This window comes from Phlebotomus papatasi, chromosome 2 (assembly GCF_024763615.1).
Source record: "Phlebotomus papatasi isolate M1 chromosome 2, Ppap_2.1, whole genome shotgun sequence".
Classification (NCBI taxonomy): Eukaryota; Metazoa; Arthropoda; class Insecta; order Diptera; family Psychodidae; genus Phlebotomus; species Phlebotomus papatasi.
The window spans coordinates 23921818-23949095 of NC_077223.1; the positions used below are offsets into that span (position 1 = coordinate 23921818).

General features: G+C 34.3%; 2 protein-coding genes across 2 annotated transcripts; one reads left to right on the forward strand and one right to left on the reverse strand.

The window, feature by feature from the left end:
- Positions 1-912: 912 nt before the first annotated feature.
- Positions 913-19148, forward strand: LOC129803172 (sodium-coupled monocarboxylate transporter 1-like). The gene is made up of 7 exons (XM_055849543.1): positions 913-1203; positions 1281-1597; positions 1678-1745; positions 6109-6272; positions 6362-6989; positions 7058-7236; positions 18472-19148. Exons 1-7 carry the CDS (start codon positions 1046-1048, stop codon positions 18737-18739), a joined length of 1782 nt encoding a protein of 593 aa, XP_055705518.1. The 5' UTR covers positions 913-1045; the 3' UTR covers positions 18740-19148.
- LOC129803174 (zinc finger protein 613) lies at positions 19145-27183 on the reverse strand. The gene is made up of 5 exons (XM_055849546.1): positions 26819-27183; positions 26082-26742; positions 25932-26028; positions 25768-25864; positions 19145-19725 (listed from the first exon to the last, which is right to left on the reverse strand). Exons 1-5 carry the CDS (start codon positions 26985-26987, stop codon positions 19595-19597), a joined length of 1155 nt encoding a protein of 384 aa, XP_055705521.1. The 5' UTR covers positions 26988-27183; the 3' UTR covers positions 19145-19594.
- Between the last annotated feature and the right edge of the window lie 95 nt (positions 27184-27278).

Below are 27278 nucleotides of genomic sequence, written 5' to 3' on the forward strand. Positions count from 1 at the left end.
ATCGGCTCTTTTTCAATCGGGCGAAAAATTTTGTTGACAATTTTCACGTTTAATTATGAAGCTAATTTGCTCAAATTCGCTGTAGTTCTTCCTATTTTATCGTGATTTTTTATAATTGAGCGCTTTTTGTGGAATTTACAAAGATTTTGACGCCCAAATCTGTCGATAAACCGGATGACATTTTGCCCCAAATGCCCAATTGAGAGAGAGTCTACTGTATTTTCAAAGATCAACCTGAGTGTATTTGGGTCCTTAGTTCTGAATCCCGTCTAACACTCAACAAAATATTTGAGATTTTTACCAAAAAAGTTAAAGTTCTTTCTTAAAAAGCTTAAAAGTGTATATTAAAAACACACTATTTACCGAAGAAAGCTTGTATGAAACTTCGTAAAGTTAAATTTGGAAAGGCGGACATTTAAGAAACAGCTCGACTTTACGTGCATTTGTGTGTACTGAAGCCACCTGTTATAGTCCGACATTTAGTATGTCCGACTTTCAGCACTGTCCGACTTTTAGCTCCGTCCAACTTTTAGCAAATTACGCTAAAAATAAAATATTTAACAATTGATTTTCAAACCAATGCACTTTAGGTTTCAAATTTTCAGCGTATGACAGAATATTGCATATAACGTTCCACTATATTATAATCAATCATAAATATCTTATCTAAAAAATAATAATGCATAAATAGACTTTTTCAGTATACTCCAATGCACAATCAGATTAGACCAATATATATGGAGTTCGAACCAAAATAAATTTATATGGGAGGTAAATGCCTGATGAATGAAACCCCAAGTTATTTATGATTCAATCGATAAACCCATCATTCGTTTATCTGGAAGAAAAAAATGTCATTTGATAGGAAGGGGCTTTATTTTGAACCTGCCGCAATATTTACTAGCTAAATGAAAGTCACGGGGAGAGTGAGAAGGCAGATCTGTAGCTGCAGCGGTTTGACCCTCAAACTAGTATTTATCAGCCTCCCGAAAAACGCGCCTTAAGACGGTATTCTCGCCAGAGTGGTTCAGTAGCTCATACGATAATGATCGGTGCTAACGTTGCGAGTCAATCCTTTTCCATTGTGGATTTTGTGATCTTGATCCTCATGCTCATCATATCGATGGGCATTGGGGTATATCATGGATATGCAAATCGCAGGACATTGAAGACTGAGGCTGAATACCTGATGGGTGGTCGAAAGTGAGAGTGGTTTTAGTGGAAAATTCCCTGTGTAAGAGAGATGATGTGGTTAAAAAAAAGAATGTGCTTTCTTGCAGAATGAGTGTGATTCCAGTGGGAATGAGTATTCTGGCCAGTACACTGAGTGCCATTGGTTTGATGGGTGTTCAGACGGAGATGTATCTCTATGGGAGCACCTTTGCTTTCTCCTTCTTCCCATTTTTGCTCACAGCCCTCCTATTCAACAAGTACATCCTGCCCATCTTCTATTCGCTCAACATCACCTCCATGTACCACTATCTCGAGAAGAGATTCGACTGGCGAGTTCGTCTCTTCGGTTCTATCTCTTTTCTCATCCTCTCAACACTCTACATGCCAATTCTTCTGTACGTACCAAGTCTGTCACTCAATCAAGGTGAGATATCTCTGGTCCATCATTCAGCAATAGAATTGCAGTATTGAAGCACTTTTTTTCGCTCTCTTTTCCATTTTCAGTAACTGGCACCAATGTACACATCACAAGTTCTATTTTGGTATCAATCGTTGTTCTTTACACCTGTATAGTGAGTTTTTTTTCTCATAATCTTTCTTTCAACTGCCTCTTTATGGATTTTTCCATGAGGATTGGCTATCCTAAAGGGGCTAATCATTCACAAACCTTCAATACACTTGACCTACAAATTTGACGAATTTCCTAAATATTTTATTGATAATACACTTGTTACCACTACCACACGTTTTCAGTTAGACAGAGATTAAAATTTTACGCAGTTACCGTCCAATTTCCACTTTATCAGCATATTTTATGCTTTTGGGCAAAAAAATCTGATTTTTTTCGCGAAAAAGTATCATCATTTTAGTGCTGATTCAGTATTCATTCAAAGATTAATGAAATATGGTAACACACCACTCAATGTTTTGCCTAAAAATTATTACCGAAGGCTAGTGAGGTCAAACATTCTGGAAATTTACATTTAATTGAGGAGTTTAGTCAAGAGATCTAAACCTTATGGAAAGTTTTCCACCGGAATACTTTCCAAAATCTTTCTGAGGATTTGCAAACCAATCATTGTTTTTTTTTAAAGTCGACCTTGCAAAGAGCATTTTGCAGACAAAAAATCAAACGGTCTTGTTCCATTGACGTATATTAAATATTTAATTTTGGGAATCAATAAAAAAATACAGCACAGAAAGGTGGTGGAGATAGTTAATATCAATAAACACTCAGAGAAACTCCTGAAATAATCAACTCCTATTGATTATTTTTCTTCAATTGTTTTTTTTTTTCAAGAATTCTTATAGTGCATTAAAAACTTTGCACGCTACCAATATTTTAGTTTTATTTTTTTTTTAAAGAAGCAGCACATGAAAGCTTTTTGTCGAAATTTGCTTCATGTAGCATATTTAATGCAGAATTTATTACATTTTTTTATATTTATTTTATTAATAATATTTCTTGTACCATCAAAAGCAGTAAAATATCTATAAAATTTGCAGTAAAAATCATTCACTATTATTAAAGTCATTAAAATTAATCGTTAGATCGTCTTCAGATCGAAGGTTCAGCCATATGGATTAACTTCTCTAATTTATTATAAGGCAAAATTTCCTGGAAAACTTTGAATTAAGGACATAGAATGGCGTTATTAGGTCTGTCTTTACTTCTGGCCTCATCGAAATTTTTGCTAGAAAATGATTCAGAAAACCAAAAAATGTGGAATGCTGTCATAGCATATCAAATATTTTTAATTTCGTGATTTTTCGAAATAATTTTATGACAAAAGTTGAATTTTTTGGGAGGAGGCCATAAGTAAAGACAGGCCACAGATAATACCGCCACCCTATGATCTATTAGGTTTTGAAAAACCACGAAATTTTCTTGGTGTTTAGGAATCAAAAATAATTTGGAACTGAACTAAATTTCCAATTCGAAACCCATAGGAATGGTTTCGAAGTATAAAGGATATCATTACGGTTTTTAGACTGAAGGTTTAATCTCGTTACTGAATATCTGAAATCTATGGAAAATTCTTAAACAGAAACACCCAGGACTTTAATTTCAAATCCCATCCAATGAATTCCAATGCCCTAATCCTAAATCCTTGATCATTTAGTTTTAATTGTAATTTGCAAGACATTTTTCATTTTTCTGCTAATGCTGAACATAAACTCCCGATCTCTTAGCGTCAAAGAGATAGTGATTCTAGCCCATTTCATGGCAAAGAGCTTCTGAATTTAAACGCCTCACGTCCAATTTAAGTTCCCGGAGTCTTATATATTCTTAAATTTAGAGTCAAAATTTTTCTGTGTGTAGCTAAACCTTAAGTTTGAAGCCCACTTAAGTAAAGAAAACTTGACACCTTGGTCACGAACGATTCTTCCAGAATCTCTGGCGTTTCTCTTGATAATCTCTATACTCTTTCAAGTTTCTATTCATTACCTTTCTAACTTAGCTGTTATCCTTTCGTAGTACGGACTTCAGATCTAAGGTTTAGCCATCTGGCTTAACACCACTAATTTCTTATCAGTAAAGATTTTTTGGAAAATTTTGACTAAGGATTGGATTATTAAGAGCAAATAACCTATTAGATTCTGAAGAACTAAATCAACTGGTTTCTCTTTAGGATTTTGAGACTTTCAGAAACTTGGCTAAACCTCTAAAGACAGTATAGGGATAGAGCGTTGTCTGAAACTTGAAGTATTCGAATCCTTTCCACGAATCATAAAAACTTAGGGTAGATGGCCCATTTAATGCCACGCTCCATTTGATGCTACCCCTAATAAATTTATATTTCTTATATATTTTGTCAATTCAATTAGTATTTTATAACGCGCTTCTAAAAGGTTGAAATAATTAAAGAAAAATATCAATTTATTAGATGTGGTATCAAATTGGCGTGGCATTAAATGGGTTATCTACCATGTCTTGTACTAAAAAAAAAACATTTAGAATTTAAATCCTTTTTAGATGATATGCATTTTTAAAACGATAATAGGGTAAATTAATCTAATTCAAAACCTGCTCCAAATGGAAATTTTTTGCTATTCCAAATGGAAACGTCACTGTTTTCCTGATAAATACAGTACTAAATTACTATATTTATATATTTTCTATACCACAGTTTCATTATTTAGTTACTTTTGCTCCAAATAAATCGAAAATCCATTAATATTCACAAATTTTAATTTGTTAATTTCTCAGAAAAATTAAAAGTGTACCTTATCACCATCGAATTTTTCATCGATCGACCATGTTTTTATCAATGAAAAACACAATAAGATGACTGTTGTTTATTCGTTTTGTTTAACATTTGTCATATTTCTGGCTAATTTTGGTTAAATTAAGTGCTAATCTTTATTGTTAACGGCACGTAAAGTTTTCAAATGAAATAATTACCTATTTCATGAAAAAAAAAGGGTTTTTCTGAAGTGTCTGAAAATGCTTCAATAGGAAACCCCGGAAATATGATTTTTTTTGGTGAGATTTTCTTATTGTCTCAGATGGGAAAGGAGAAAAGACCAGGAATAAGAACAAATCCTGCACTCAGGAGCAACTTAACAAGGTTTTGGAAGCCTTTCGTCGCGGTTTCACTTACACTGTTTGTCTCCAATTACAAACTTTCCCTTGTCTCCATTTGGATTAATTTGTTTCCAATAGAAGAATTTTACGCTCGTGTATTTTTCTTGTATTTAAGAAGTTTTCAAATTATATCTAAAGAATTTTCACTAAATAGTAACATTCTAGAAGAGTCAAGGAGCAAATTTATGTAATTTTCTTCAGAAAAATATGAACTTAATGTGTTGAATCTTCTGTTAAAGTTAAAGCGTCTGGAAATGGTTTTGAATTAGAACATTAACCCTAGCTTGAACTTTTTCGCATCTGTTTGGACTCTGGATGCCCAAGGAAAAAATGCAAACTATAAGGACGACGTCCAAATCTGGAATATTTTTTTAATACAAAAAACTGATTAATTTTTGAGTTACAATATTTTTAAACAAAAGTCATGAAATTGACTCGTTGGATGCGTTGGATATTTTACGGTCCGGATAGTGTTAATTTGATTACATCCCTTCTCCTCCTTACCTCTTGATCATTCTAGAGCTGTACAGAAAAGCTGTTATTTTTATCTTACAGAAGATTTTTAGAAATGGACTACGAGCATAAGTTGTTCTTGTACAATATCTAAACGTTGGTACCTCGTAGGATTTTTCCAATAAGTAAGCCCACATGGCTAAATTAGTGACCAGAACGCAATTGAAATTACCGTTGGCATGACGTTTTATTTAATTATTTTTCAACGGCTTTCTCTCCCGAAGTATATGCCAAATTTAAAATTCATTCCAATCTTATAGAAAGTACGTTGAACCCTCAAAATATCACAGCCTAGATATTACTTTCCCAGATCATTAATAAATACAAATTAAATCAAATATATAATACGAAAAAAAAAACGTTTTTGCGATTGATTCTTTTCAAAGTATCCGGATCCGAATGATAATTTCTCCTATTGAAAATTGCTAAAAAATTGTTTAGAATTCAGACCTTTAGTACCAAAAACATAATTTGCGGTTGTGATTTACATCCAAGAGCTACTGCTATTTTTGGACTTTTGGTATTGGTATTAATTTAAAATACACTTATTTTTCTCTCAGTATTGCTTCCTGATGGCTGCGAAAATTCTTAGTATATTTAAATATTTTCAATCAATATTTAGTCAACAAACACAAGTAAAAAATTTCAAACTTTTTCCACAATTTGTGTAAGTTATTTAACAGCCAGATGCAATGAATCACCTGGAAGTTTATTACTTAAGCTTCTGTGTGTTTTTTTGAAGCTGTGAATGAGTAGCCCCTCTGTGGACCCAGAAAATTCATGGAAGTCCGCTAAAATCTTCACAATTCTCTGCGATCTCTTTCACTCCGCAGGGTGGCTTCCGTGCGACAGTATGGACGGATGTTTTTCAAACAATCGCTATGTTTGGGTCGATAATTGTGGTGCTAATAAAAGGCACTATGGAGATAAGCGAAGAAATTGGCTTTGATGGCATTTTCCGCAACACCTACGAGAGGGATCGCTATGAATTTCCCACGTAAATCACACACTAATAAACCCCTTAAGGGCCTCCTAAATGTTGGAGGATAATGCGACCGAATTAGTGTTAACTTGTGCAACTTGTAGATTTAACATTGATCCCACTATACGGCACTCCTTCTGGTCCATCACTTTCGGAGGCGTCGGCTACTGCGGTTACATCTTCTGCAATCAGAATGTCGTCCAGCGGTATCTGTCCCTGCCAACTATGCAGAAAGTCCATCGTGCAGCCTGGCTTTCCGTGGGCATCTTTGTCACCATCTACTTTCTCAGTATCTACGGAGGATCCTTGCTTCTGGCCACCTTCACTGACTGCGATCCCAAGATGGCTGGTTTCATCCGGGAACACGATCAGCTAATCCCTTTCTTTGTGCTGCTCATCTCCCGAAATCTACCCGGACTAGCGGGAATCTTTATCGGAGGGATGTTTTGTGCTGCACTCAGTTCAATGTCCACTTTTCTCAACTCTATGGCTGCTGTGGTACTCGAAGACTTCTTCAAACCCCTAGCCAGAAAGAAGCTCAGTATGCGTGCCAAAAATTGGATCATGAGGGGCGTTGTGGTTGTCTTTGGACTGCTCTGTATCCCATTAATGGCCATCGCTGAGAAATCCAACACAATCATGCAGCTGACAAATAGTTTTGAGGGGGTTACTAGTGGTTCCGTCCTAGGAATCTTCATCCTGGGCATTTTCTTCCCCAGCATCAACGGAAGCGTAAGTTAGAACCTCTCTAGCATAGCCAAAATTACGTTCCTAACAAAATTTATCTGATTTATCCCTAGTGTGCCCTTACAGGAGGCATCGCAGGACTGATTCTCATGGGGTGGATTAGTTTTTCCGCCCAGAGTGCTATTGCAGCTGGTGATATAGTGTTCGAGACAAAGCCTCTATCTCATGAAGCTTGTCCAGATCTCTTCAACGTCACAGTCAATCTCAATGAGACATCGTTAGAGACAGAAAGGTGAGAATAGGCCAGGTTAATTTAACTAATTCCCATGTTTATGTGAGATAATCACTTGAGAACAATGATTCATCCTTAGAAATTTCCAAAAGACGTCATCACTTTTTTTTTCCTTAATTTCCGAAACACAAAGACGTCCATTCGTCCATTAGGTAGCCCCCCAATATCAACTAAAATTCCAACCGTAAGGAGTATTGATTTTGTAATAGGAACTTATGGAAAATTTCCACAATTCGATATGATAACTATATATATGCCAAAAAACGTGATTCATTTTTATATATAGCTGGTATCTGAAGCCAATTCAAGATCGACATGTGCTAATTAATCACCCGATATTGATATAAACCAATTTAACAAGAAATATTTTTGGTTATCGATTGCTCTGTTATTATGTTTTATTCAATAAATGCAACTTGTAAGGAATTTACCAAAACAATTAATTTTATTTCCCTGTCGGTCAATTGTTTTTAAATTAGATTTTTTTTTAATTAATTCTGACTTTTATAATAAATTAGAAAATTTGAACAAACTTAATTTACTAAAATATTTTATAACATTTTTAAAAGTTTGTTAATAAATATTTTTACCGGAATTATTCTTATGCAGTATGATCAAATTTTTCTTTTATGAATAAATTTTCCAAACCGACTTTAATGATTAAAAATATCTCATCAAAATCTAAAAAAAAAATGGTATTATCTTATAAAAAAAATTTGAAATTACGCAAAATGTCTATGAACTAATGAAAATATTGCTCTAGAATTATCATTATTTACTTCACAATTTTGCAGAGAAAACAGAGTAGTATTAAAGAAAAAGAAGTAGAGAAATAGATAAGACTCCGCGGACTGCTCAAACTTGTGAATTAAATTTCACGATTCAAATTTTAAATCATTCTTTAATTGATCTTTTTTCCACAAAAATAAAAGAATTCAATATCTAATAGAACCAATAGAAATAAATCAATTTGTTTGTGGCAATATTCCGGGTAACTTTCATGCCATTTCAAAGACTAGATTTCCAAATTAAACAAGGTTTGGGACGTTTGGGAACAAGTAATATAATTTAAATTATAGAAACTTATTGTGCACTGCTTGGAAATGCCTCTTTTCAAAAGATGAGGCACAATACGTAGGGTAAAGTGGTACAAGTTGGACAATGGTACAATTTGGACAGGGCTTTTTGTCTTGATAAATTTAGTACTTCATTTTTATTTGTATATTTTTAATGCTTTAGTTTTATAATTTGATTCCTTGTGCTTAAAAACAAATTTTGTACTGTATTTATCAAGAGAAAAGCCATGTCCAACTTGTACCGGCGAATTGTCCAACTTGTAACACTAATTCCAAATTATATCACTCTACACCCTAGACATACCACAAAAAATCTATATTTACTGCTAGGGGGAAGTGGGGCACCTTTGAAAGTGGGGTACCTTTGAAATTGATATTTTTCTCCTATATTTAAGTGGATCTGAGCCATGCCAAAATGTGATTTAGCTTCTCAATATGTTTGTGCAGCTAAATTATGTCACGATAAGGCTAAATGTTAATTAAAAATAGGTGAAAAATGCCAATTTCAAATGTGCCCCACTTTCAAAGGTGCCCCACTTCCCCCTACTCTATTTTTTATCAAAATTCCAAGATTCCGGTAATTTATCACTCGTAGGTCACATCAAATAAGCATTATTCTCAAAGTAGGTCCCGGTCAAAATCCCGAATATCAAAATTTCGAACGCCACAATCCTGAATTCTTAAATGTGACATCCTCCGTATTATTTCGTCCGTTTTAGGATTTTGACCTTAAGGATTTTGACTGCCATCGTCTCAAAATTACAAACTTATCCGTAATTCAAACATTTTTCAGATCATCCTACGCTTATTCAAATCTGTTGATAAATGTGTTTTCCACAAAAGAATCAAACAGTTTGAACATAAACCCACATTAACCCTTCATACTCTTCTGTAAGTGATTTTTTCTTAAAATAATTTTAACTCTGAAAAATCACATGAAGAACGCGCCATCAAAATTACCAATTATGGGCCAATTTTGTATTTATGATCCTAGAAGCTAGTGCAGAACGACTAGGTTGAATATTTTTACAGTAAAGACAAGGTTTTTGATTACATATCTTATGCCTAATGGCCTCTACATACTAGAGAAATTTATGTCCACTGAAAAAAATATGGCCACCCATTCTGGTAATGTTATTATACCAGCTGAAAATCCCCATACATTAGTGGAAAATATTTTCCTATCAGACATGCAAAAAACTGAATGTTGCTCATGTTTTACTGAAGAAGACAAAATTTTGAAAATTTGCTCCATCAGTACAAAAATTATACCAACGCCGTAAAAGTTTTTTTTTCGCCCTTGGTAAAATAAAATACCAATGAATGCTGAAATGTTTTCAATGGTTATATATTTTACACTCTGCGAAATAAAAATAAACATATTCCAGCTCCGGTTATATAGTTTACTGAATACAGTAAGAATCTACATATAGTTGTCACTTTCTCTAGTCGTCTCTTTCTTACGCTCTACACAAAGTGAGACAGTTCGCTCTGCGCAGAAGCGTCAGTTCCAATTTTTGCAAGTGACTGTGCAAACGTGACAAATATTTTTGCCGGTTTTGTGGGGAAAATTAGGTTTTCCTGAGTTTTTCATCGCGTTCAAAGGTGAGTAATGGATTCATCAATGTATTTATCTTGTTTGTTAGTGAATTTTACGATTATAATTAAATGAAAGAATGAGTTTGTCCAGAAAACTTAAACCTAACCTATAAAATTTCTTGTGAAAAAAATGGGAAAAAACTTTTTTTTTATTTCTTATCATTGCAGATGAAGGATTCACATTCACATCCAGAGACTCATTTCTTTGTATTACGTACAAGAGTTTGAAGAATGTGATTTTGAAAAGTGGTCAACGAGACGTCTTTTGGACAAATGTTAGCAACCTCGGGAAACGCTCTCTTCCTACACCGTGGAGCACAAAAGGTGTCTTTTTTATTAAAACCAGTTATGTGAGGCTGCTGATGGTTAGCACTGAGAAGCTAAAATGTTCGAAGATGTCTGCAGGATTAGAAACTACTTAATGGACTCTAGGACTACTTCATGGCATGAAAGTTTGAAGCTCAAAGATTCCCGGATGCATTCAAAGTTTTGCGGAGATAACTGAAGAATTTCATGCCCAATTTCTGAAAAAAAGAAAAAAAGGCTACGGAAGAGAGACAAGTTCCCTTGCTAAAGTAATCTGTATCAAGATTAAGTAGCACTATTAAATATATTTTTTTTATTTAAAATCACATATTGTGTCTTCTTATATACGTAAAATGGGTGTACTTATTTTACTGAAAATGGACAATATTGTACTGAAAAGAATAGATCCACAATACCAGAGCCGAAATAAGTTTGTCGTGATTGGTAAAACATTATCTTGTTTCAGTCATAAAATATCACCAAAAAAGTCAAAAGAAGTCCATAAATATTTTTCCGTGCTGGTATAACTTTTTGCTTTGTCAGTATAATTTTTACCAAAAAGCTAATACGTTGTACAAGGACTAAAAGCGTTAATCATATAACCAGAGCCGTCTAAATTTATGTCGGGACTGGTAATATTTTTTTTCAGTGTCTGTATGAAAGAGTTTTTCCTACTCAAGCATAGCGAATTTGGTTCAATATGGACATCAATTTCTCTGGTGGGTAGAGAATCAGTTTTTCTGATTCTGGTTTTATCTTACACGGTAAAAAAATTCGACACATTTTTTTCAAAAATTAGCTCGTCCACGGACACCCAAATTTTTGTCATAATCTTATTCCTTTTACGAAAACTTAGGAAGATTCTCAACATTAGTAACAAATTTGTTCCAAAAAAACAGCTCGTCCATGGATATTGAAAATTGTTGGAATAAATTTGTACCTTCTAGGAGAAACAAAAAAACACCCAATATTAGTAACGAATTAGTTCTGAAGGCCACCATCGAAGCGAGGAGGACGCCAAAATTGTGGAAATTTTCGAGCTACAATATTTAGTTTCACTTTTTTTAATTTCGAGGTTCCCGATATTTCTTTCCTTCCCCTCCTGATGCCAGCACTCGCATATGGTTTTGTAATGCACTCGTCTGTATAAAATACTATTAAGTTGACTTTTATTTGATGTTCTTCATGCACTTTCGCCATAGAAATCCATCTCAACTGAAGTATAGGCCTTAGCCGTAAGACGAAAGGGACGAAATCCTTTAAATTACACAAATTTGTTCCAGAAAATGGAAACAAAATATCTACATTCGGTTCCAACTTTTAGAGACAAATTTATATAAAACGAAATCGACACAAATTTGTAGATATTCCACCGTATCAAAACGGTTCTAAAAGAAAACTTTAAGAGAATTATCGCTATATTTCGTAACAGAACCGTAAAAAAAAATATTGGAACAAAGAAATATCTTTTCCAGGTACATACTTGTTCTACAAAAAATTGTTCAAAATAAAATTTGTTCCAATATTTTTGTCAGTGTCCAAAAGTTTTTACTGTATACAACAACTGATCTAAGCCGCAATTCCCAAATTATTGACTGCAATAGAATAATTTTAAATAGAATATAATTTTTAATTTTGAGTTTTTCTGTGTTTTCTGAGTGAATCGCAGATAATACCACGACGAAGTGCTTTTCTCCTTCTCTTTGGCCATCTGAAATAGTGATGGAATCTCCAAAATTCAAAATCATATTCTATTCCAAATTACCTCACTATCACTGTAACGTACAAATAACAATTCCCGGATTATCCATGGACTTATTATGCTTATTATATTTGGAAATTGGACGAAAGGGTTGTTGGTGAAATTGTACGAGCTTCATGCCAGAGGTAGACAGATTTTTTAGTGACATTTTGACTGAGGATGGTTGAATTAGAAGAAATCATTCTTTTAAAGTTTAGGCTATTAAAATTCCACACCCGCATTCGTTATTTAGAAATTGAGAACCTTCAAAAATATGGTTAAGCCTCCAATGAGAAGACTGTTTTAAGGCCTATGGAATCATCATCTATAAAAAACTAAATATTTCCTGTTAGCTGATGAGTTAAGCTCGTACTTGAACGGTACTTTTTTTATTTGGATTTTTGATATTCTACCGACGAAGTACGAGTTTAACTTATCAGCTATCAAGAAATTTTTAGTTTTTTGACATCAGTGATGCAATTCTGACGCCGTCACATTGCTATCCCGCCAGAATTTTCCCGATTTTGCGAAATAGAAATATACATCATACACAGAGTCTTCACTCTGTATGAGTGGGCACGGATAAAGAGTGTGGCGCTCTCAGCGGGATGGCATGTGTAGTAGTGCGCAAAAAGCGGAATAATGGCTGTTATTTTGAATATCCCGCGAATTTTATCTCGCGAGCTCCTGGAGGTCGCGAGTTGGAAAAATAAATGCATTTTAGGTGAAAATTTCGCGGTTTAATGCACAAAAAATATTTGTTAAAATTGTTTTATATTTAATTTATATACTATGATTTATAATTATAAATAACACTGTCCACGATGAAAAATTGAAATGATTATCGATGAACACTTTGGGGTTTCTTGGTGCCTCCTGAACATATCTCACGAAGGTACTCATTTGTGTAATATGGTTATATGATTCGGACGTCAAAATTCTAAGTTATTTTAATGTGAAAATTCTCAAGAAATGAGTAGAATTATTTTGATTAAGTTCATGTTACCTAAATAATGGTACTTAATAGGATGTTGGTGTACGGAAACGGTTCGTGGAAGATAATTCAAAGAAGACTGCCCTAGAACCAACCACTTTCTTATATTTTAATTTTTAATTTCTTATACTTATGGGACACTTGTGTTCAAAAACCATTTCGATATCGAATTTTCAAATATGAATGTTTATAACCACTTTGGATGGCCTATTTTCAATCGATTTGCTTAAATTAGGATTTTTTTTCGCGTATATTACTTATTAATTTGTTCGTATGCTTGTTATTCATGCTAAGTTTAAAACCTACTTTCTTAAGCAGTGTCTTATTTTTGAATGGTTTATTTTTTAATTTATCAATTAATTTAATCGGTAGTAATGCGGTATGTACCCAAAAAGCATGCGAAAAGATGATACACGGATAGCTCTTTTCCGTGAGTTCGAGCACTCCGCAAAGCCGGGACGATTTGCCATCTCTTTTTCTATAATTTTCTTCATTTTCCTCATAAATACCTGAATACCATTCGAATCCACGAAAAGGATTGCGCAGGACTACTTATTTTCTTTACGAAAAAAGAGCTAAGTCACTGAAGATCATAAATACTAAAAAGTTAAGGTGTTCAAAGAAATTCTAATCAAATAATTTAGGAATATATAACACGGTGATGATATCTGTACAATCTTCTCTTTTATTCTCTCATACAACCTGCATCATTTCTTATATAAGACAGTACAAAGGTCATCACTGTGAATATATTTTTACATCCATTTCCTTGACCGAAAACGCGCTTCAAATAATATAGGGTCATATTCATATTTTAAGACGTGTTTTTTGTTCATATTTTACCATATTGTTAACAGTGTCCTCGATCCTATAATATTCAGTGATCCTAGCTTTTTCTTCAAGAAAATATTCACGTGAAGGACACAAGTTGTCCCATACAGCTTTATTCGTAAGTTTGAAATATATTCAAGGATTTAGAAGGAAAATCGAGCAAAACACAGGAAAATTAAGTGATAAGGAAATTGTTTGTTCTAGGGAATTTTTCCTTGAATTCACCTTTGCAAATCATTCCTAGATTCTGGACACCAATGTCCTGCAATGAATAGTTATTAATATAATAATATGAGTTTAAACAAACAAGTCAATTCATTTCTTGAGAATTTTCACCTGAACATATCTTAGAAATTTAAAGTGGTACTCCTCCATAAATGTCTTTGAAGAATATATGTTCATGAAACACCAAAAGGACCACAGAAGTAATCATCTACTTCCGTCTCACGAGAAAGGATTTAATTTTATTGCATTGTGTTTTAGAAAAAAAACACTTTAGGTATTACAGTAATAACGAGATTGTTAAATAAACACCTAAGGCATTAATAAATTCATATGGAAAAATCATTTTAAAAAAAAAAATATTTTGTTGCCTTGGACCAAACTTATAACAAAGAAATTAAAATTTGAGTGATTTGATAAAATTGTGTATCTAACGGAAATGATTTTGAAAATATCCCGCAAATAAAGAGTGAATGAGAGAGTGCGAGCGAGAGCAATTGCATGATTGAGAAATGACAGTCTCATTGAACAAGCGTTGAATTTCACAGATTTTTCTCTAGTTTTTCGCGATTTTAATGTTTTAGTAAATCAAATCACAACAATTTTCATCTTGTGATAGGTGTTTCTGTGTTTAAATGTGAATAATTTGCTCAAAAATGCACAAAATATGAGCTGAAGCGGCTTCACACACACAACCACCATTCCGAAAAATCTGGATAAATTTCGTGACGGACATCGGAATTGGGGGTCAGATGAATATGTTCTAAAAAACTTTGTCCACCGAAAAGTATGTTTTATTTCAAAAACCCGTTTCCAAAAATCAGGTTCCAACGGCTGAATTTTTAAGATTTTTAAATGAAAATTTCAGAAAATACAGTTTAAATATTGTACTATAGTGAAAATATGGTGTTTTTTTTTAGTCTACGTGACCCATGTAACCCCTTAAGAAGTTAGGGGATATGTAAAGAAGTTAACAGGAAAGAAGTAAAGGGGAGGGAAAAATGTAACAAGTTAGCAAAAAAATAGTTTTGTGAGTTGGGAAGGTTGAAGCAAAAATATATAAAATGGATACTTAGGGTGAAGTTGGATACCATTAAATTGGTACACTTTTGAAATGGATTTTTCCTATTTTTTTTAAATTAAACTGGACCTTACAGTGGAGAATTAAAATATTTTCGTCAAGTGATCATGTTGCAAAAAATGTTTGTAAAAGGTATAAACTTTTACGAAACTTTAAGTGAGTTATACGATTTACGAGTATTTCGTAAGTCCCCAGTAAGGACACTGAGAGAAATCCGAAAAAGTTAAAATAACATTACAGAAATGTTAATTTTACCCGGCAGTATTGATCTGAAATCGGTGTAAATATTATACTTTTTAGGTGTATTATGGGTTAAAGTTACCCTTTTTCATGTTAATTAGGTGAGATTCTTAACAATCTCACCTACTATAATCCTAACAAAATTTCATGTCGTCCGATCGACCTCAAATTTGGCCAAAATGTGTTTCAGCACTTCCTGATCACGAATATATATGTGGCTAATTTACGTTCCCGGCCGGCCGGCCGGCTGGCCGGCCGGCCGGCCGGCCGGCCGCTCTTTGGAGCTTAATAGCTCCTAAACTAAAAAAGATATCGACTTGCGGTTTTCGGCAAAGGTTATATATCGCATGAAAATTGCAACTTGGTGCATTGACCCCCCACTCCCCGCCCCTCCTTCCGCCATTTTGAAGACCCCCCTTTTTTTGTTTTCTCAATAGCTCCGCCCCTATGGCATCGAGCGGGCTCAAATTTTAGTATGTTATAGCTAGGCCTTAGAGCTTTCCATCAATACCAAACTTAAGGTCCCCCGACCCCCCTGACCCGAGCTATAAGGGTCCAAAAAAAATTTCTTAAAATGGCCATAACTCCGGTTCTAATTGTCAGAATTTAAAAAGTGAGGGCTTTTTGGAAAGCTCTCGTGAAATGCCACTTCCCCTTCTAACATCGCAAGTTCATAAAACCACCGCTAGGGGCGCTATTATTAAAAGGAAAATTTTTAAATCTTATAAGTTAAATAACTCAAAAATTCCATTGTGCATCGGGCTGAAATTTTAGTATGTTGTAGCCGTTGATTATACCTATCAAACAAAAAAAACCTTAAGTCGATCCATAACCCCTGACCCGAGCTATAAGGGGTCAAAGTTCGAACATTGACCGGCCTCTATCTCCGGTTCTAACTAACATAGCGACCTAAATTTTACCTTTTTGGTTTCGTCTCGATGAGCACTTTCAGATGGAAGTTCAAAAAGTCACCACAGGTGGCGCTGTGATAGCGTCAAAATTCATCGAAATTCAAAGTCACTTTTCTCAAAAACGGCATTGTGCAAGTTAATGAAATTTTAGTATGTTGTAGTCCAGTCTAGGACGTTTCCAAAATGGTGCGTATGTGCGCTGTGGTTTCAATAGAACCGGAGATATGAGGGGTCAAAGTTCACGAAATTCAAAAAATCATATCTCCGGTTCTATGTGACCGATTTTGATGAATGAGGGCTTAAACGAAAGATCTCACCAAATGCTACAACTTTCTAGAACATTTGAACTTTGTGGGACCAACACCAGGGGCGCCACAGTCGAAAAACCAATTTCAATATCACATAACCTCAATTATCTCGACTGTCGCTGAACCGATTTTGATGATTACTTCGACAAAATTGTAGAGAACATTTGTCTCTACATTTCGTCCATATATCATTTTCCGATCAGACTACGCTATCACTCTGATTTTGCCGTTTAAGTGTGAAAAAAATGATTTTTCCCATAATAACGCTTTGAAATCACTCAGATGCCAATTTGACTGCCTCTACTCCACCAAGACACTTAAAATAGGGTTTTAAATGGAAAGTTCCGCAAAATACAACAATTCTTTGATATAGTTGAAGTTCAACAAATGACTACTTGGGGCACTCTGGATGAAAAAACAAGTTAAGAAACAAAAAACCTCGCTTATCTTGGCTTCTGAGTAATCGATGAGATCATGTTCTATAGGAAAATTATAGAGTACATTCTGATCTACATTTCACCCATATATCACTTTTCTGCCAGTTCATCCAAATCCTTGATATTTTGGTTTAAATACAAAATTTGTATAATTTCACGAATTTGATTCAAGATAACTGAATGGCGACTCACAATTTCGGCTCTAAATCGAATTTGCATGCACTCCGAGTTAGCTCACGTTAAGAATCTCACCTACATAAGCCGGTTAGGATTATCTGTCCCTTTTACTCTTAAAAAGGTATAAAATTAACATTAAAAAATGTTGATATATTTTTACACCTAAAAAGTGTTAAAGTTATGAGCAAAAAAAGTTAATCGCACCCTCTTTTTTTTCTCAGTGTATTCACAAGCATGCTAATTCTTTACTTGTTCTTCTTTTATTGCCAACGTTTCGGTTCTTTGGTTCTGGGACCTTATTTAGGGAATCAAAATTTGGAAGAACAATTGTTGGTATTTTAAAAACACTATCTTGATTATTCACTTCTTTTCGATGTACAATGTACACACATCGCCTGTGGAAGATCAATAGACCGTATATGTTAAAACTACCCCAATCTCTTACAAATCATTTTAAAATGTAGGGTAGGGTGGGGTAATTTCACGCATGCATTACTTTCGAACATACATATTTTTGAGATAATTCATAACTATCTAGGAATTGTGCTGCATATTTTTAGATAGCAAATACTCAAGAGAAACTCACGACACATAATTAGTTCAAATAGAATTCATATTCATTTGGCAAATAAGATTTTAAAAAAAGTTTAGCTGTTTGAAACTGTTCCATCCTCTCTTTAAACTAAATCTAGTCTATCTAGTTCAAAAAACTTATTTGAACTTAGCGAACTCGTCTTAGTTCTTAAGACAAGTTCATAATAAGATTGATATTAAAAGAAATATTCCAATTGTGCCCTCAGATCCCCTGTGTGCCCTTAACCCTAAACCTAACGACCGTTTTTGGTCGTTTTTCCGTCAAAGGACAAACCGCGGTAGGGTAGGATACAAATTTGTCTTGGAAAAGAGCAAAAAAATAAAATTTAAACACTGGAAAATATATTAAGAAATTCATAGTTTGATAGTGACATTGTACCGTTTAAATATGTGTTAATTTTAAACCGGTCAATTTGAACGGGTCTTGGTAGGTTTTTATAGTGGTAAATGTGTGATGAAAAAGGAGGCTGAAACATGTTATATTGAACCCTGTTCAAGGTTATTTATATTTAGTCAGACAAACACTCAAAATAATTCCTTTTCTTTTTATAAATACCGTATTTGCCTTTTCAACTGATAAATATTTGTAGCCCAAGCATGATAATGCATTCAATTTATTATCAGATGCAGACAATTGCCAATGAACGGGTTTAGATAAGATTGCGGGGGGTCAATCTACAGAAAATGACTAAAACATCGTTTTTTTTTGTATTTTCAGATCTTATGTGATGCCTCTGTACCGATTATCCTACTTATTTTATATTCCCCTGGGAATTATCACGACAATGTCTGTGGCTTTCATTATGAGATACCTAACTGGTGGCAACAAACCCGGAGATGTGGATTCAACCCTCATTTCACGTCTTGTGCACTCGCGTGATACAGACGTAAACGAAATTGCCCAGAGTCAGAACATTGTTGAGGAGAAGATCGATCTCATGCCGAAAGACGAAAGGACGCTGTCCAAAGTTAAAATAACAAAATAGTAGTGATTTTTTTTCTATCGATTACATTAGCAAATATACTTGTTTTTATTAGTTTTTTTCTCATACTTTGTATAATTTTACAATTGCAAGACATATTCAATAAGTCATACAGTAAATTAAATAATAAATATAATTATATTTTTCAAATATATAATAGAGATTAGAAGAGGTGTGTTTATATATTTTTCACTTATCCACTAAATTTTTTGTTCTTTTTTTCACTTTTTTTTTATACTTACGCAAATACTCTTTTATTTTTGTTTTTTTTTCATTATTTTTGTGTTTCATCTGCATTCCATTTTTTTTTCTTCTCCTTCATCATCATGACTAAGTATTAACACTGAATTTATAAGATGAACGAACAATAATTTTGCACATACGACATTAAATTAGTAAATTAAAAAATCAATTAAACTGGTGGTTTTAATTAATTTCTAAAATTTATAGACTCTCTGGTAGGTTTACTTCAGGAGGATTTTATATATTTTTCTTTCTCCTTTTAAAAAATACTTTTTTTTTCTTCTCCTCACCTTTCTTTCATCAATTTAGAAAAGGTTAAAGAATCCTCCGTCACAATGGACATATTGTCATTCTTTTTTGTTTTTATTTTTACTTGTCATAAGATCCAGCAGCATCGTGAGTTGTAATTTTTTTTTCATTACTAAATAAATGGTCATTATTAAAACTAAATGACACTGGGATAAAAATATTCATTTGAATTATACTTATTACTTTTTTTCTTATCCACAAACACGAACACGCACAGAACTCGCTTAAAACATTTTTTTTTGCTTACTCACGATGCTGGATGCAAATGATCAATCGTCCAACCTACCAGAAGTCTTTGTACGAGGCTCAGGAAGCATGTATTTGACTTCTACTGCCCGTTCCTGTGGTGCCAACAGCCTGAGCAGATACCTCAGACTTCACCCGACGTGCAATATGGCTTCGAGTGTGCTTGCGCAAGTGATCCTTCCGGTAGAAGCCTACATTTCCGCATTTGGCAGCATCACAAAATTCAGACAACAACATGAGACACTTGTAACTAAACTCCCCTTAAATCTATCCATGGCATTTAAAGGGACTTTATGACTCTGGACTTGACCCAATCTCAGAGAGATTAAAAATAATTTTTATGACGACGTAATTTGTAAATAATAAATTAGTAAACATGATATAATTTACAAAAAGAAAGAATATTTCCAGTTTTTCATTTACAATTTGTAAATGAAAAACTAAATGAAAATATTTGTCGAGAAATATTATAAAAACTTTTATAGTCATTAAAAATTATTTTGGTCAAAGAGTTTTCTAAAACATCTTAATTTCACATACGTCATGTCCTCTTATGTCAATAGCACGGTTTATAATTAAGATAAAAGTAATTTTCACGCAATTACTCACATTATAAATAAATAAATGTGTTTATTAGGGGAAGGCATCAACTTCAGACCGCGTTAGCTTCAAATATTGAATTTTCTTTTCTTTTCTTTCTCAAAGCAAAAATATTGTTAGAATATAGATTAGATATTGTGATCAGTGTTTTTGAAAATTGCGCTAATTATACACCGCCGCCTAATGTTCAACGCACAATAACTTTTGTTTTTAAACACGTTTTTGCCTTTTTGAGAGTGAATGAAATCTAGATATAGGGGAAAGGCTCATAATTTTGTCCAGTTTCATATTTTGGTCACTTTGAGGATAACATTGGACACTAAAAATAAATTGATTAAAATGATAGATTTTTATTCCAATATTTGATGAACAATGAATTCTATCTAAATATTTGTTCTTTTTGGAAGATTTTAACACTAAATACGTTAAATTTTGAATATGATTTGAGTTGAAATTGCTTTGTTGAAAATTCAGTATGAGCAATTGCTTACAAGAAATATAACAGAACTTTGTATTTACTTCAGTCTTATTTAGGTGTGGTGAAGTACTAACAATGTTTCTTCGGTTTTTTTGAGTGATATTATTGAATATTCATTGAATATTGTGTTGATTCACGTTAGTGGTGATTTGTACATTTGACCTGATGTGAGATTTGTCTTGTGAATTAGATTTTTCGGGTGAAAATGTGAAATGTTTTAAGACATTTACCAGTGAGATGATACTCCTTATTTTGGACAGGTGTTTTTCTCACGAAATTTCGTGAAGTTTTAGCCTTTGTAATGACTAGGTTGGACAAATGCCTGGAGAAACAAAGGAGTATCATCTCTACGAAAGAGATGTAGCGAGAAATGCCTTGAAAGGCTCCCGGAAAGGCCAGGGAATGAGCAAATCCGCACATACTTGGAGTACCGAAATCAACTTACTTTAATGAATGATATGGAAAGTTTCCGGGCTTCTTGTGACATTCTGCGGTTCCCTTACATGAACAGGAAGAGGACTTGGTAAGATTGGTTCATCAAATGAAGAACAATGGGCATCCTGTTAAAACGGATTAGCTGTCCAAATTTACAGCCAAGTTGTCCAAATTAATAACCAAGTTGTCCAAAATAAGAGTCAAATTCACCTCTATATATCAATTCATTTTTAAACGTATTAAAACTAATTTTATTAAAAATAAGACGATAAATAGCTTGCCAAGTTTTTAAACAATCCTTCTGAAAAAAGTGTAACAAAAAAAGTCAATTAGTATTGAAAATATCGCACTTCAAGCTTGGAACATCGATACTTAGAAGCAGACTGGACCAAATTATGAGCCTTTACCCTAGTCATCTCGCATACTCTCATAAGAAATATCAAAAAAAAAAGTTTACAAACACAAGTTATTGTCCGTTCAACGTAATGCCCAGCGGACAATAACTTTTGTTTGTAAATATGTTTTGGAAATTTTCTGTGAGAGTTAGTGATATGACTAGATTTAGATCTTACTCATTCTCATTGAAATGTCAAAAACATGTTTACAAAACAAAAATTATTGTGCGTTGGGCATAATGTCCAACGCACAACAACTTTTGCTTGTAAACATATTTTCAAAATTACCTATGTGAGAAAGCGAGATGATTAGATCTACATTTCATTCATTCTTATGACCACCGCACAATAACTTTTGTTTCTGAACATGTTTTCAAAATGGCCTATGAGAGAGAGCGAGATGACTAGATCTCGGTTTCATTTACTCTCATTGAAAAGTCAAAAACATGTTTACAAAACAAATCTTTTCATTAAGAACGACCACTTGGGGTAAAAAGTAACAAAAGGTATGGAGCAAAAAGTAAGAAAACCGAAACAATTTATGATGTTTCACGGCAAAAAACATCAATGCCATATCTCGCCGCTTTTTGTTTGCATTGGTCAAACGATTTGCAGTCTTTTGTGTTTTTTCTAAAATAGCTAGAAAAGCGTTTTTATCGTTCAGATAGAGAAAACGGTGTTTTACAAAGGTGTGTAGACGAATAAATTTCCTATTAAAATATGTTATCTAGGATTTTTTTTTTGAATTTACGGAATCCCGTGGAATCCCGTAACAAAGCGAATCAAAATGTGATAATATCCTATGCCTGATTACTATTTGCCCCAGCATTTTTGAGAATTGTCACAAAATTATGTTTTATAAAACGACTCGATAAATGTATTTCCTTACAAAATAGAGGAAAATTACTTTCACAAAGTTGCAGAGCGGTAGGGTAGAGTTACCACTTATCGCCATGTTTAGGAAAAAGAAGAATTAATTTTATTATAACTTTTGAACTCTTATTACAAGATAACTCAAATTTGACACAAAACTACTCAGATGTATTGGCTTTTGATTCGTGAAAACAATAGTCCTAGAATTTATCGCTGGACTACTGAAAAAAAAAATGATTTTTATTAACAATGCAAAAATAATCACTTCGTCGCCAATTTTCACTACTTTTCGCCAGTTGTCTAATCACTTCTCGCCACCCACTTGAAAAGGTCCAAATTCGATTATTTTAGGCAATGTTATAAAAAGATTACATTCAGCATTTCTTTTTCCTAGTGATCACCTCATTATTAGGAGAGACTGGGGCAAAATTTGTCAAAACGAAAATTTCAATATTCACTATTTTCTAAAATAAAAGAGACTGAGGCTTGAAATTTTTATTATAGAAAGCCTTCATGAACCTTCTTAAACTCACAAAGTTTCAAGGAATTCGAGGAAGGATTATGTAAAATAAAAAAAATGAAATTTTGAGCCCTATTTTCGGAATATTAGGCTTACAGAAAATATCAATACTGATTAGCTCAATTTAAGCACATTTCTCGTTAAGATAGAGAAAAATTATCTTCGACAAAGTTGTAGAGGAATAAATTTCCTATAAAAATATGTCTATTTGATATTTTTAACGTTTGCGAGAGTAAAACGTCACAAATTATCCGAAGACTGACAAAATTTGCCCCAGCAATTTTGAGAATCTCCACAAAATCGACTTTTAGAGAATGATTCGAAAATCACATTTCTTTCGAGATACAGGAAAATAGTCTTCTGCAATGTTGTAGAGCAGTAAATTTCCTATAAGAATATGCTCATTATAAAACGTTTAAGTTTTCTCAGAGCTCGTGAGAGAATTAAATATGCGTTTTGACAAGTTTGCCCCAGTCTCCCCTACTCACTTTAAACGATTTTCTTCGACTTTTATTTGAGAAATCAAATTATGGGCCTATTGCAGAAAGTAAACAATGCAAATTTGACAATTGAGAATCTATGAAGTGAAGTTAGCGCCGCCTATTGAAAAGAGATGGCGACAGGTGGTAAAATCAATTCCAGAAGATAACCACTTTTCGCCATGCCTCATTTTTATATAAAAATGATATAAAATGAAATTTTTATTAACTAAATTTTATGTATTCCACAAGTGTAATTAAATATTCAATATACAAATTATTTATCCAAAAAGATATTTTTTGCTTAATGAAAATTTGATGACACTTACTATATTTGGTAAGAAATATTGCATTCAATGTATTTGCTTAAAATATTACTCTAAAAAATGCTCAAAATCGTAAATTCAAAACGAATAATTACTATTTTTCGACTCTATATATGTAGCAGCAGTAAAAATACAAAGATATTTGCGGCTCATTTATTTCACAAATCGCGAAAAATAGCGATTTCAATATAGGTGGCGAAAAGTGGCGCATTGGCGAGAAGTGGTGATTCCACCCTAAATTTCCTATAAAACTGCGCTAATTAGAAATTTCTGGGGCGTTCGAGTAGTTTGTAAAAAAATAAAATATTGGTTTTGTGACTTTTTGCCCCAGTCTCCTCTACCCAGGCACACATTTGACCATATACGAAAATACCGTTGAATCATTCCTAATAACGATTTTTCAAGGCCAAAGGTTAAAAAGACACTAGGGAGCGTATTTATCAAGCGAATGGGGTCATGTTTGGGCTCGTTGGAAAGGTCTTGGAATTTTCTATAAAACTGAACCGGTTCCAATCGGTTCTGAACCGGTAATGAACCGGTTCATAACCGATAAAAAATTTTTATCTGAAAATAAAACCTATTATTTTTAAATCTATTTTGGGGAATCTTTTGAGAGATTTATGAATCGGTTCAAATCGGTTGAGAAATGGTAAATTCCCGTCAAATAATTTCGTCAGATATCTTTAAGATTTCTGCAGAAAATATCTACACCTCTGACGAAAATCTGCCGGGAAATCTGTAGATATTCCTACGAATTTTATTTGGGCTTGGGACAAAATTCGTCAGAAATTCTTCCAGATTTTCTGACGAATCCTGGTGCATACTCTGACGAATTTCTGTAGATATTTTGCCGATTTTCTGTATTTTTTTTCTTACTTTCCAGACTTTCCAGACAACTATGTCTGAAAAGATGGAATATTTTTCACTGAAGTTTGCAAAATTCAATAGAGTTTTTCTTGGTGATATCACAGTGCGCTTATATAAAATAAAGAATTCTGCGACGCCGTGTTATAAGTAGAGAATAGTTTCTTGATAAATCAACAATATTTTTTGATGAGACAATGGAGACTATGCAGATTTCCTATGCAGAAATTCTGCCGAGAATCTGCAGATTTTCGGAAGAACTTCTGCCGAAAAACTACAGATTTTCAGGCAGAAATTCTGCCGAAAATCTACAGAATTTCTCTAAATATACTAGAATATACCGTCACAATTCAAAAAACCTACGAGTAAAATCGGCAGGTAGAGCAATGATTTGACGGGTTGTAAATGATGCGAAAGTAATTTTGCCGTATAGCATCTAAGTCGCGAGTTTGAGCTTTTCGTAATGCCTACGACGCTTACCACCCCCTTTTTTATAATAAATTCTAATGCTTAAGGCATGATTTTTTGTTTGAATGTAATAGGGTAAGTGTGCCAAATTCCGGCCAGCTTGCAATTTCGGCCACCTTTTTTGTACCTCGAATTTCCATGAACTTTTGGATTTTACGTACTCTAGAGATTATACAATGCAAAAGAATAGCAAAAAATGTAGCATCGACAAACGAGATGACGTGAAAAAGATATTGGAAGAATTCCCAAAGGGTAAGGAACTATGAGAATGAAGGTGGCCGAAATAGGGCACCAAAGCTATGTCTATATTTTTATTCATTTTAAAATGTATTAAGAATGATTTTAGAGAAAATAAAGAGTAAACTCTTTACAAGGTTCCAAGCAACACTCTTTCAGAAGAAAGAATAAAAAAAATCAATTTTTATTTAAAATATTACATTTCAAACTTGAGACTTTGACGCTTGCATGCAACTATGCCGAAATTTGGCACATTTACCCTACACCTTGCAAAAATAATTGAATAAAATTTACGGAAAAAGCTGATATAAGTGACGATAAGTTAAATTGAGTCTGATAGATAATCTCCAAAAATAGACTTCTTCTATACTAAACAATTCCCAATTAGGGCAAATGTTTTCAAATTGGAGAGTTACAATATAAATCATATTTGATCCCAATTAGATTTATAAAAATATGCATTCATCCAGATTGTCGCTAAGATTTAAAGGTCAGAGTCAGAGTTTTCCCAGTAGCCATGGTTTGTTAAAAAAAAAAAAAGAAATATACGCCACTTACCTTTGCCACATTCCGGACATATGTGCTTCTTCTCACCAGAATGGATAACGATATGCAGTGTCAATTGCTCTTTGCGCTTGAAAGACTTCATACAGATCTGCAAAAGAGAGAGATATTAATGTTTTAACCTCCCGCGGGATTGTCACTGAATACGTTCAACTCACATTGCAAATGTGCGGCCTGTCTGGAATATGAGACAGCTTGTGTCTTGTCAAGTGATCCTTACGCTTGAGAGCGGCATTGCAAATGTCGCAGACGAATCTGGAAGCGAAGCTGATTAGTTTTGGGATAAATGGCATAGAGGGGGATTATACCTTCTTTCTATGGCATGCGAAATGACGTGCTGTTCAATCAGCGGCCTGTCCGGATAGGCCATCTGGCACTCCGGACAGCAGTAGAGTGTTGATCCATCGAGAGCCTTTGTCTCCCGGATCTCTCCAGGTTTGGGGCGTGGCTTTTTCACCGTCCTGGGGGCCTTCTGCTTAGGTGCCTTCTTCTTTTTCTTTTTGCCGGTGCCAGTTGTCCCAGAAGCTGCTGCTGGTGGTCCACTGGCCACGGATGTGGGTGGATTGAGATCAGCTTCGAGCTCATGACTGAGATTGGCGGCCAAGAGGCTCGAAGCGGCACTCGTGACGGCGCCATTGGCTGCGCCGGACGGGCCAGTCCCTGAGATGCCAGACTCCTTCTTAATGGATTCTGAATACTTGAGGAAGTGCTGGATGGAGATGGGCAGTGTGGCTGAGAGCAAATGGGAGGAATAGTCCACGGAATTGGCTGGATTGGCCAGGGTTTGCCAGGACTGATTGACATTTTGCAGGATCTGCTGATTCAATACAGCATCATCCCGACTGCGATCCAACTTGAGGCCCACACTCTTCTGTTTGTCATGCAGAAAGAGATGCTCATTCTGCGATGGCTGCCCAGACGCATAAGGGATTGAGATGTTCTGAGCATACTGCATATTCGGACTAGACACTGCAATATCACAGATAAATCGCCCAATTAGAACCCGGCTAGAGTACCCCTTAGTGACCCAGGGATGCTGACTCACCTGCTGGATTCTGACTAAAGTGATTAGGATTGGCATATCGGGTGTCCTGAGCCCCGGACTCCGACGACGCGTTCGCCGCATAAGAGCCAAGTTGTGTGGAGTCATTGCCGAACTTTGCGGCAAACTGGTGGATGCCAGAGAAGGGTCCACCGAATGCTGAGAAGTTCATTGTCACCGTTGATGCGTGGACTTGAGATTTATTGCACTATTTTCACCTCAAATACTGCACATTGTGCCTTTTTCTCACACTCGAGAATAAACAAAATGACAGGATCGCTCAAAATTCTTAGTGTGCTTGGGAAAAAAAGTTCTTTGGTCTAATTGGTCTAAAAAAAAGAGATAGATATAGATATGGATTTCGACCAAACCCAATTCCCACCAGATGGCAGCGGTGCTGAATTCCGTTGAAGGATTAAAAAACAGATGATTACCGATGGGTGACAAAAAGTAAAAAATACCG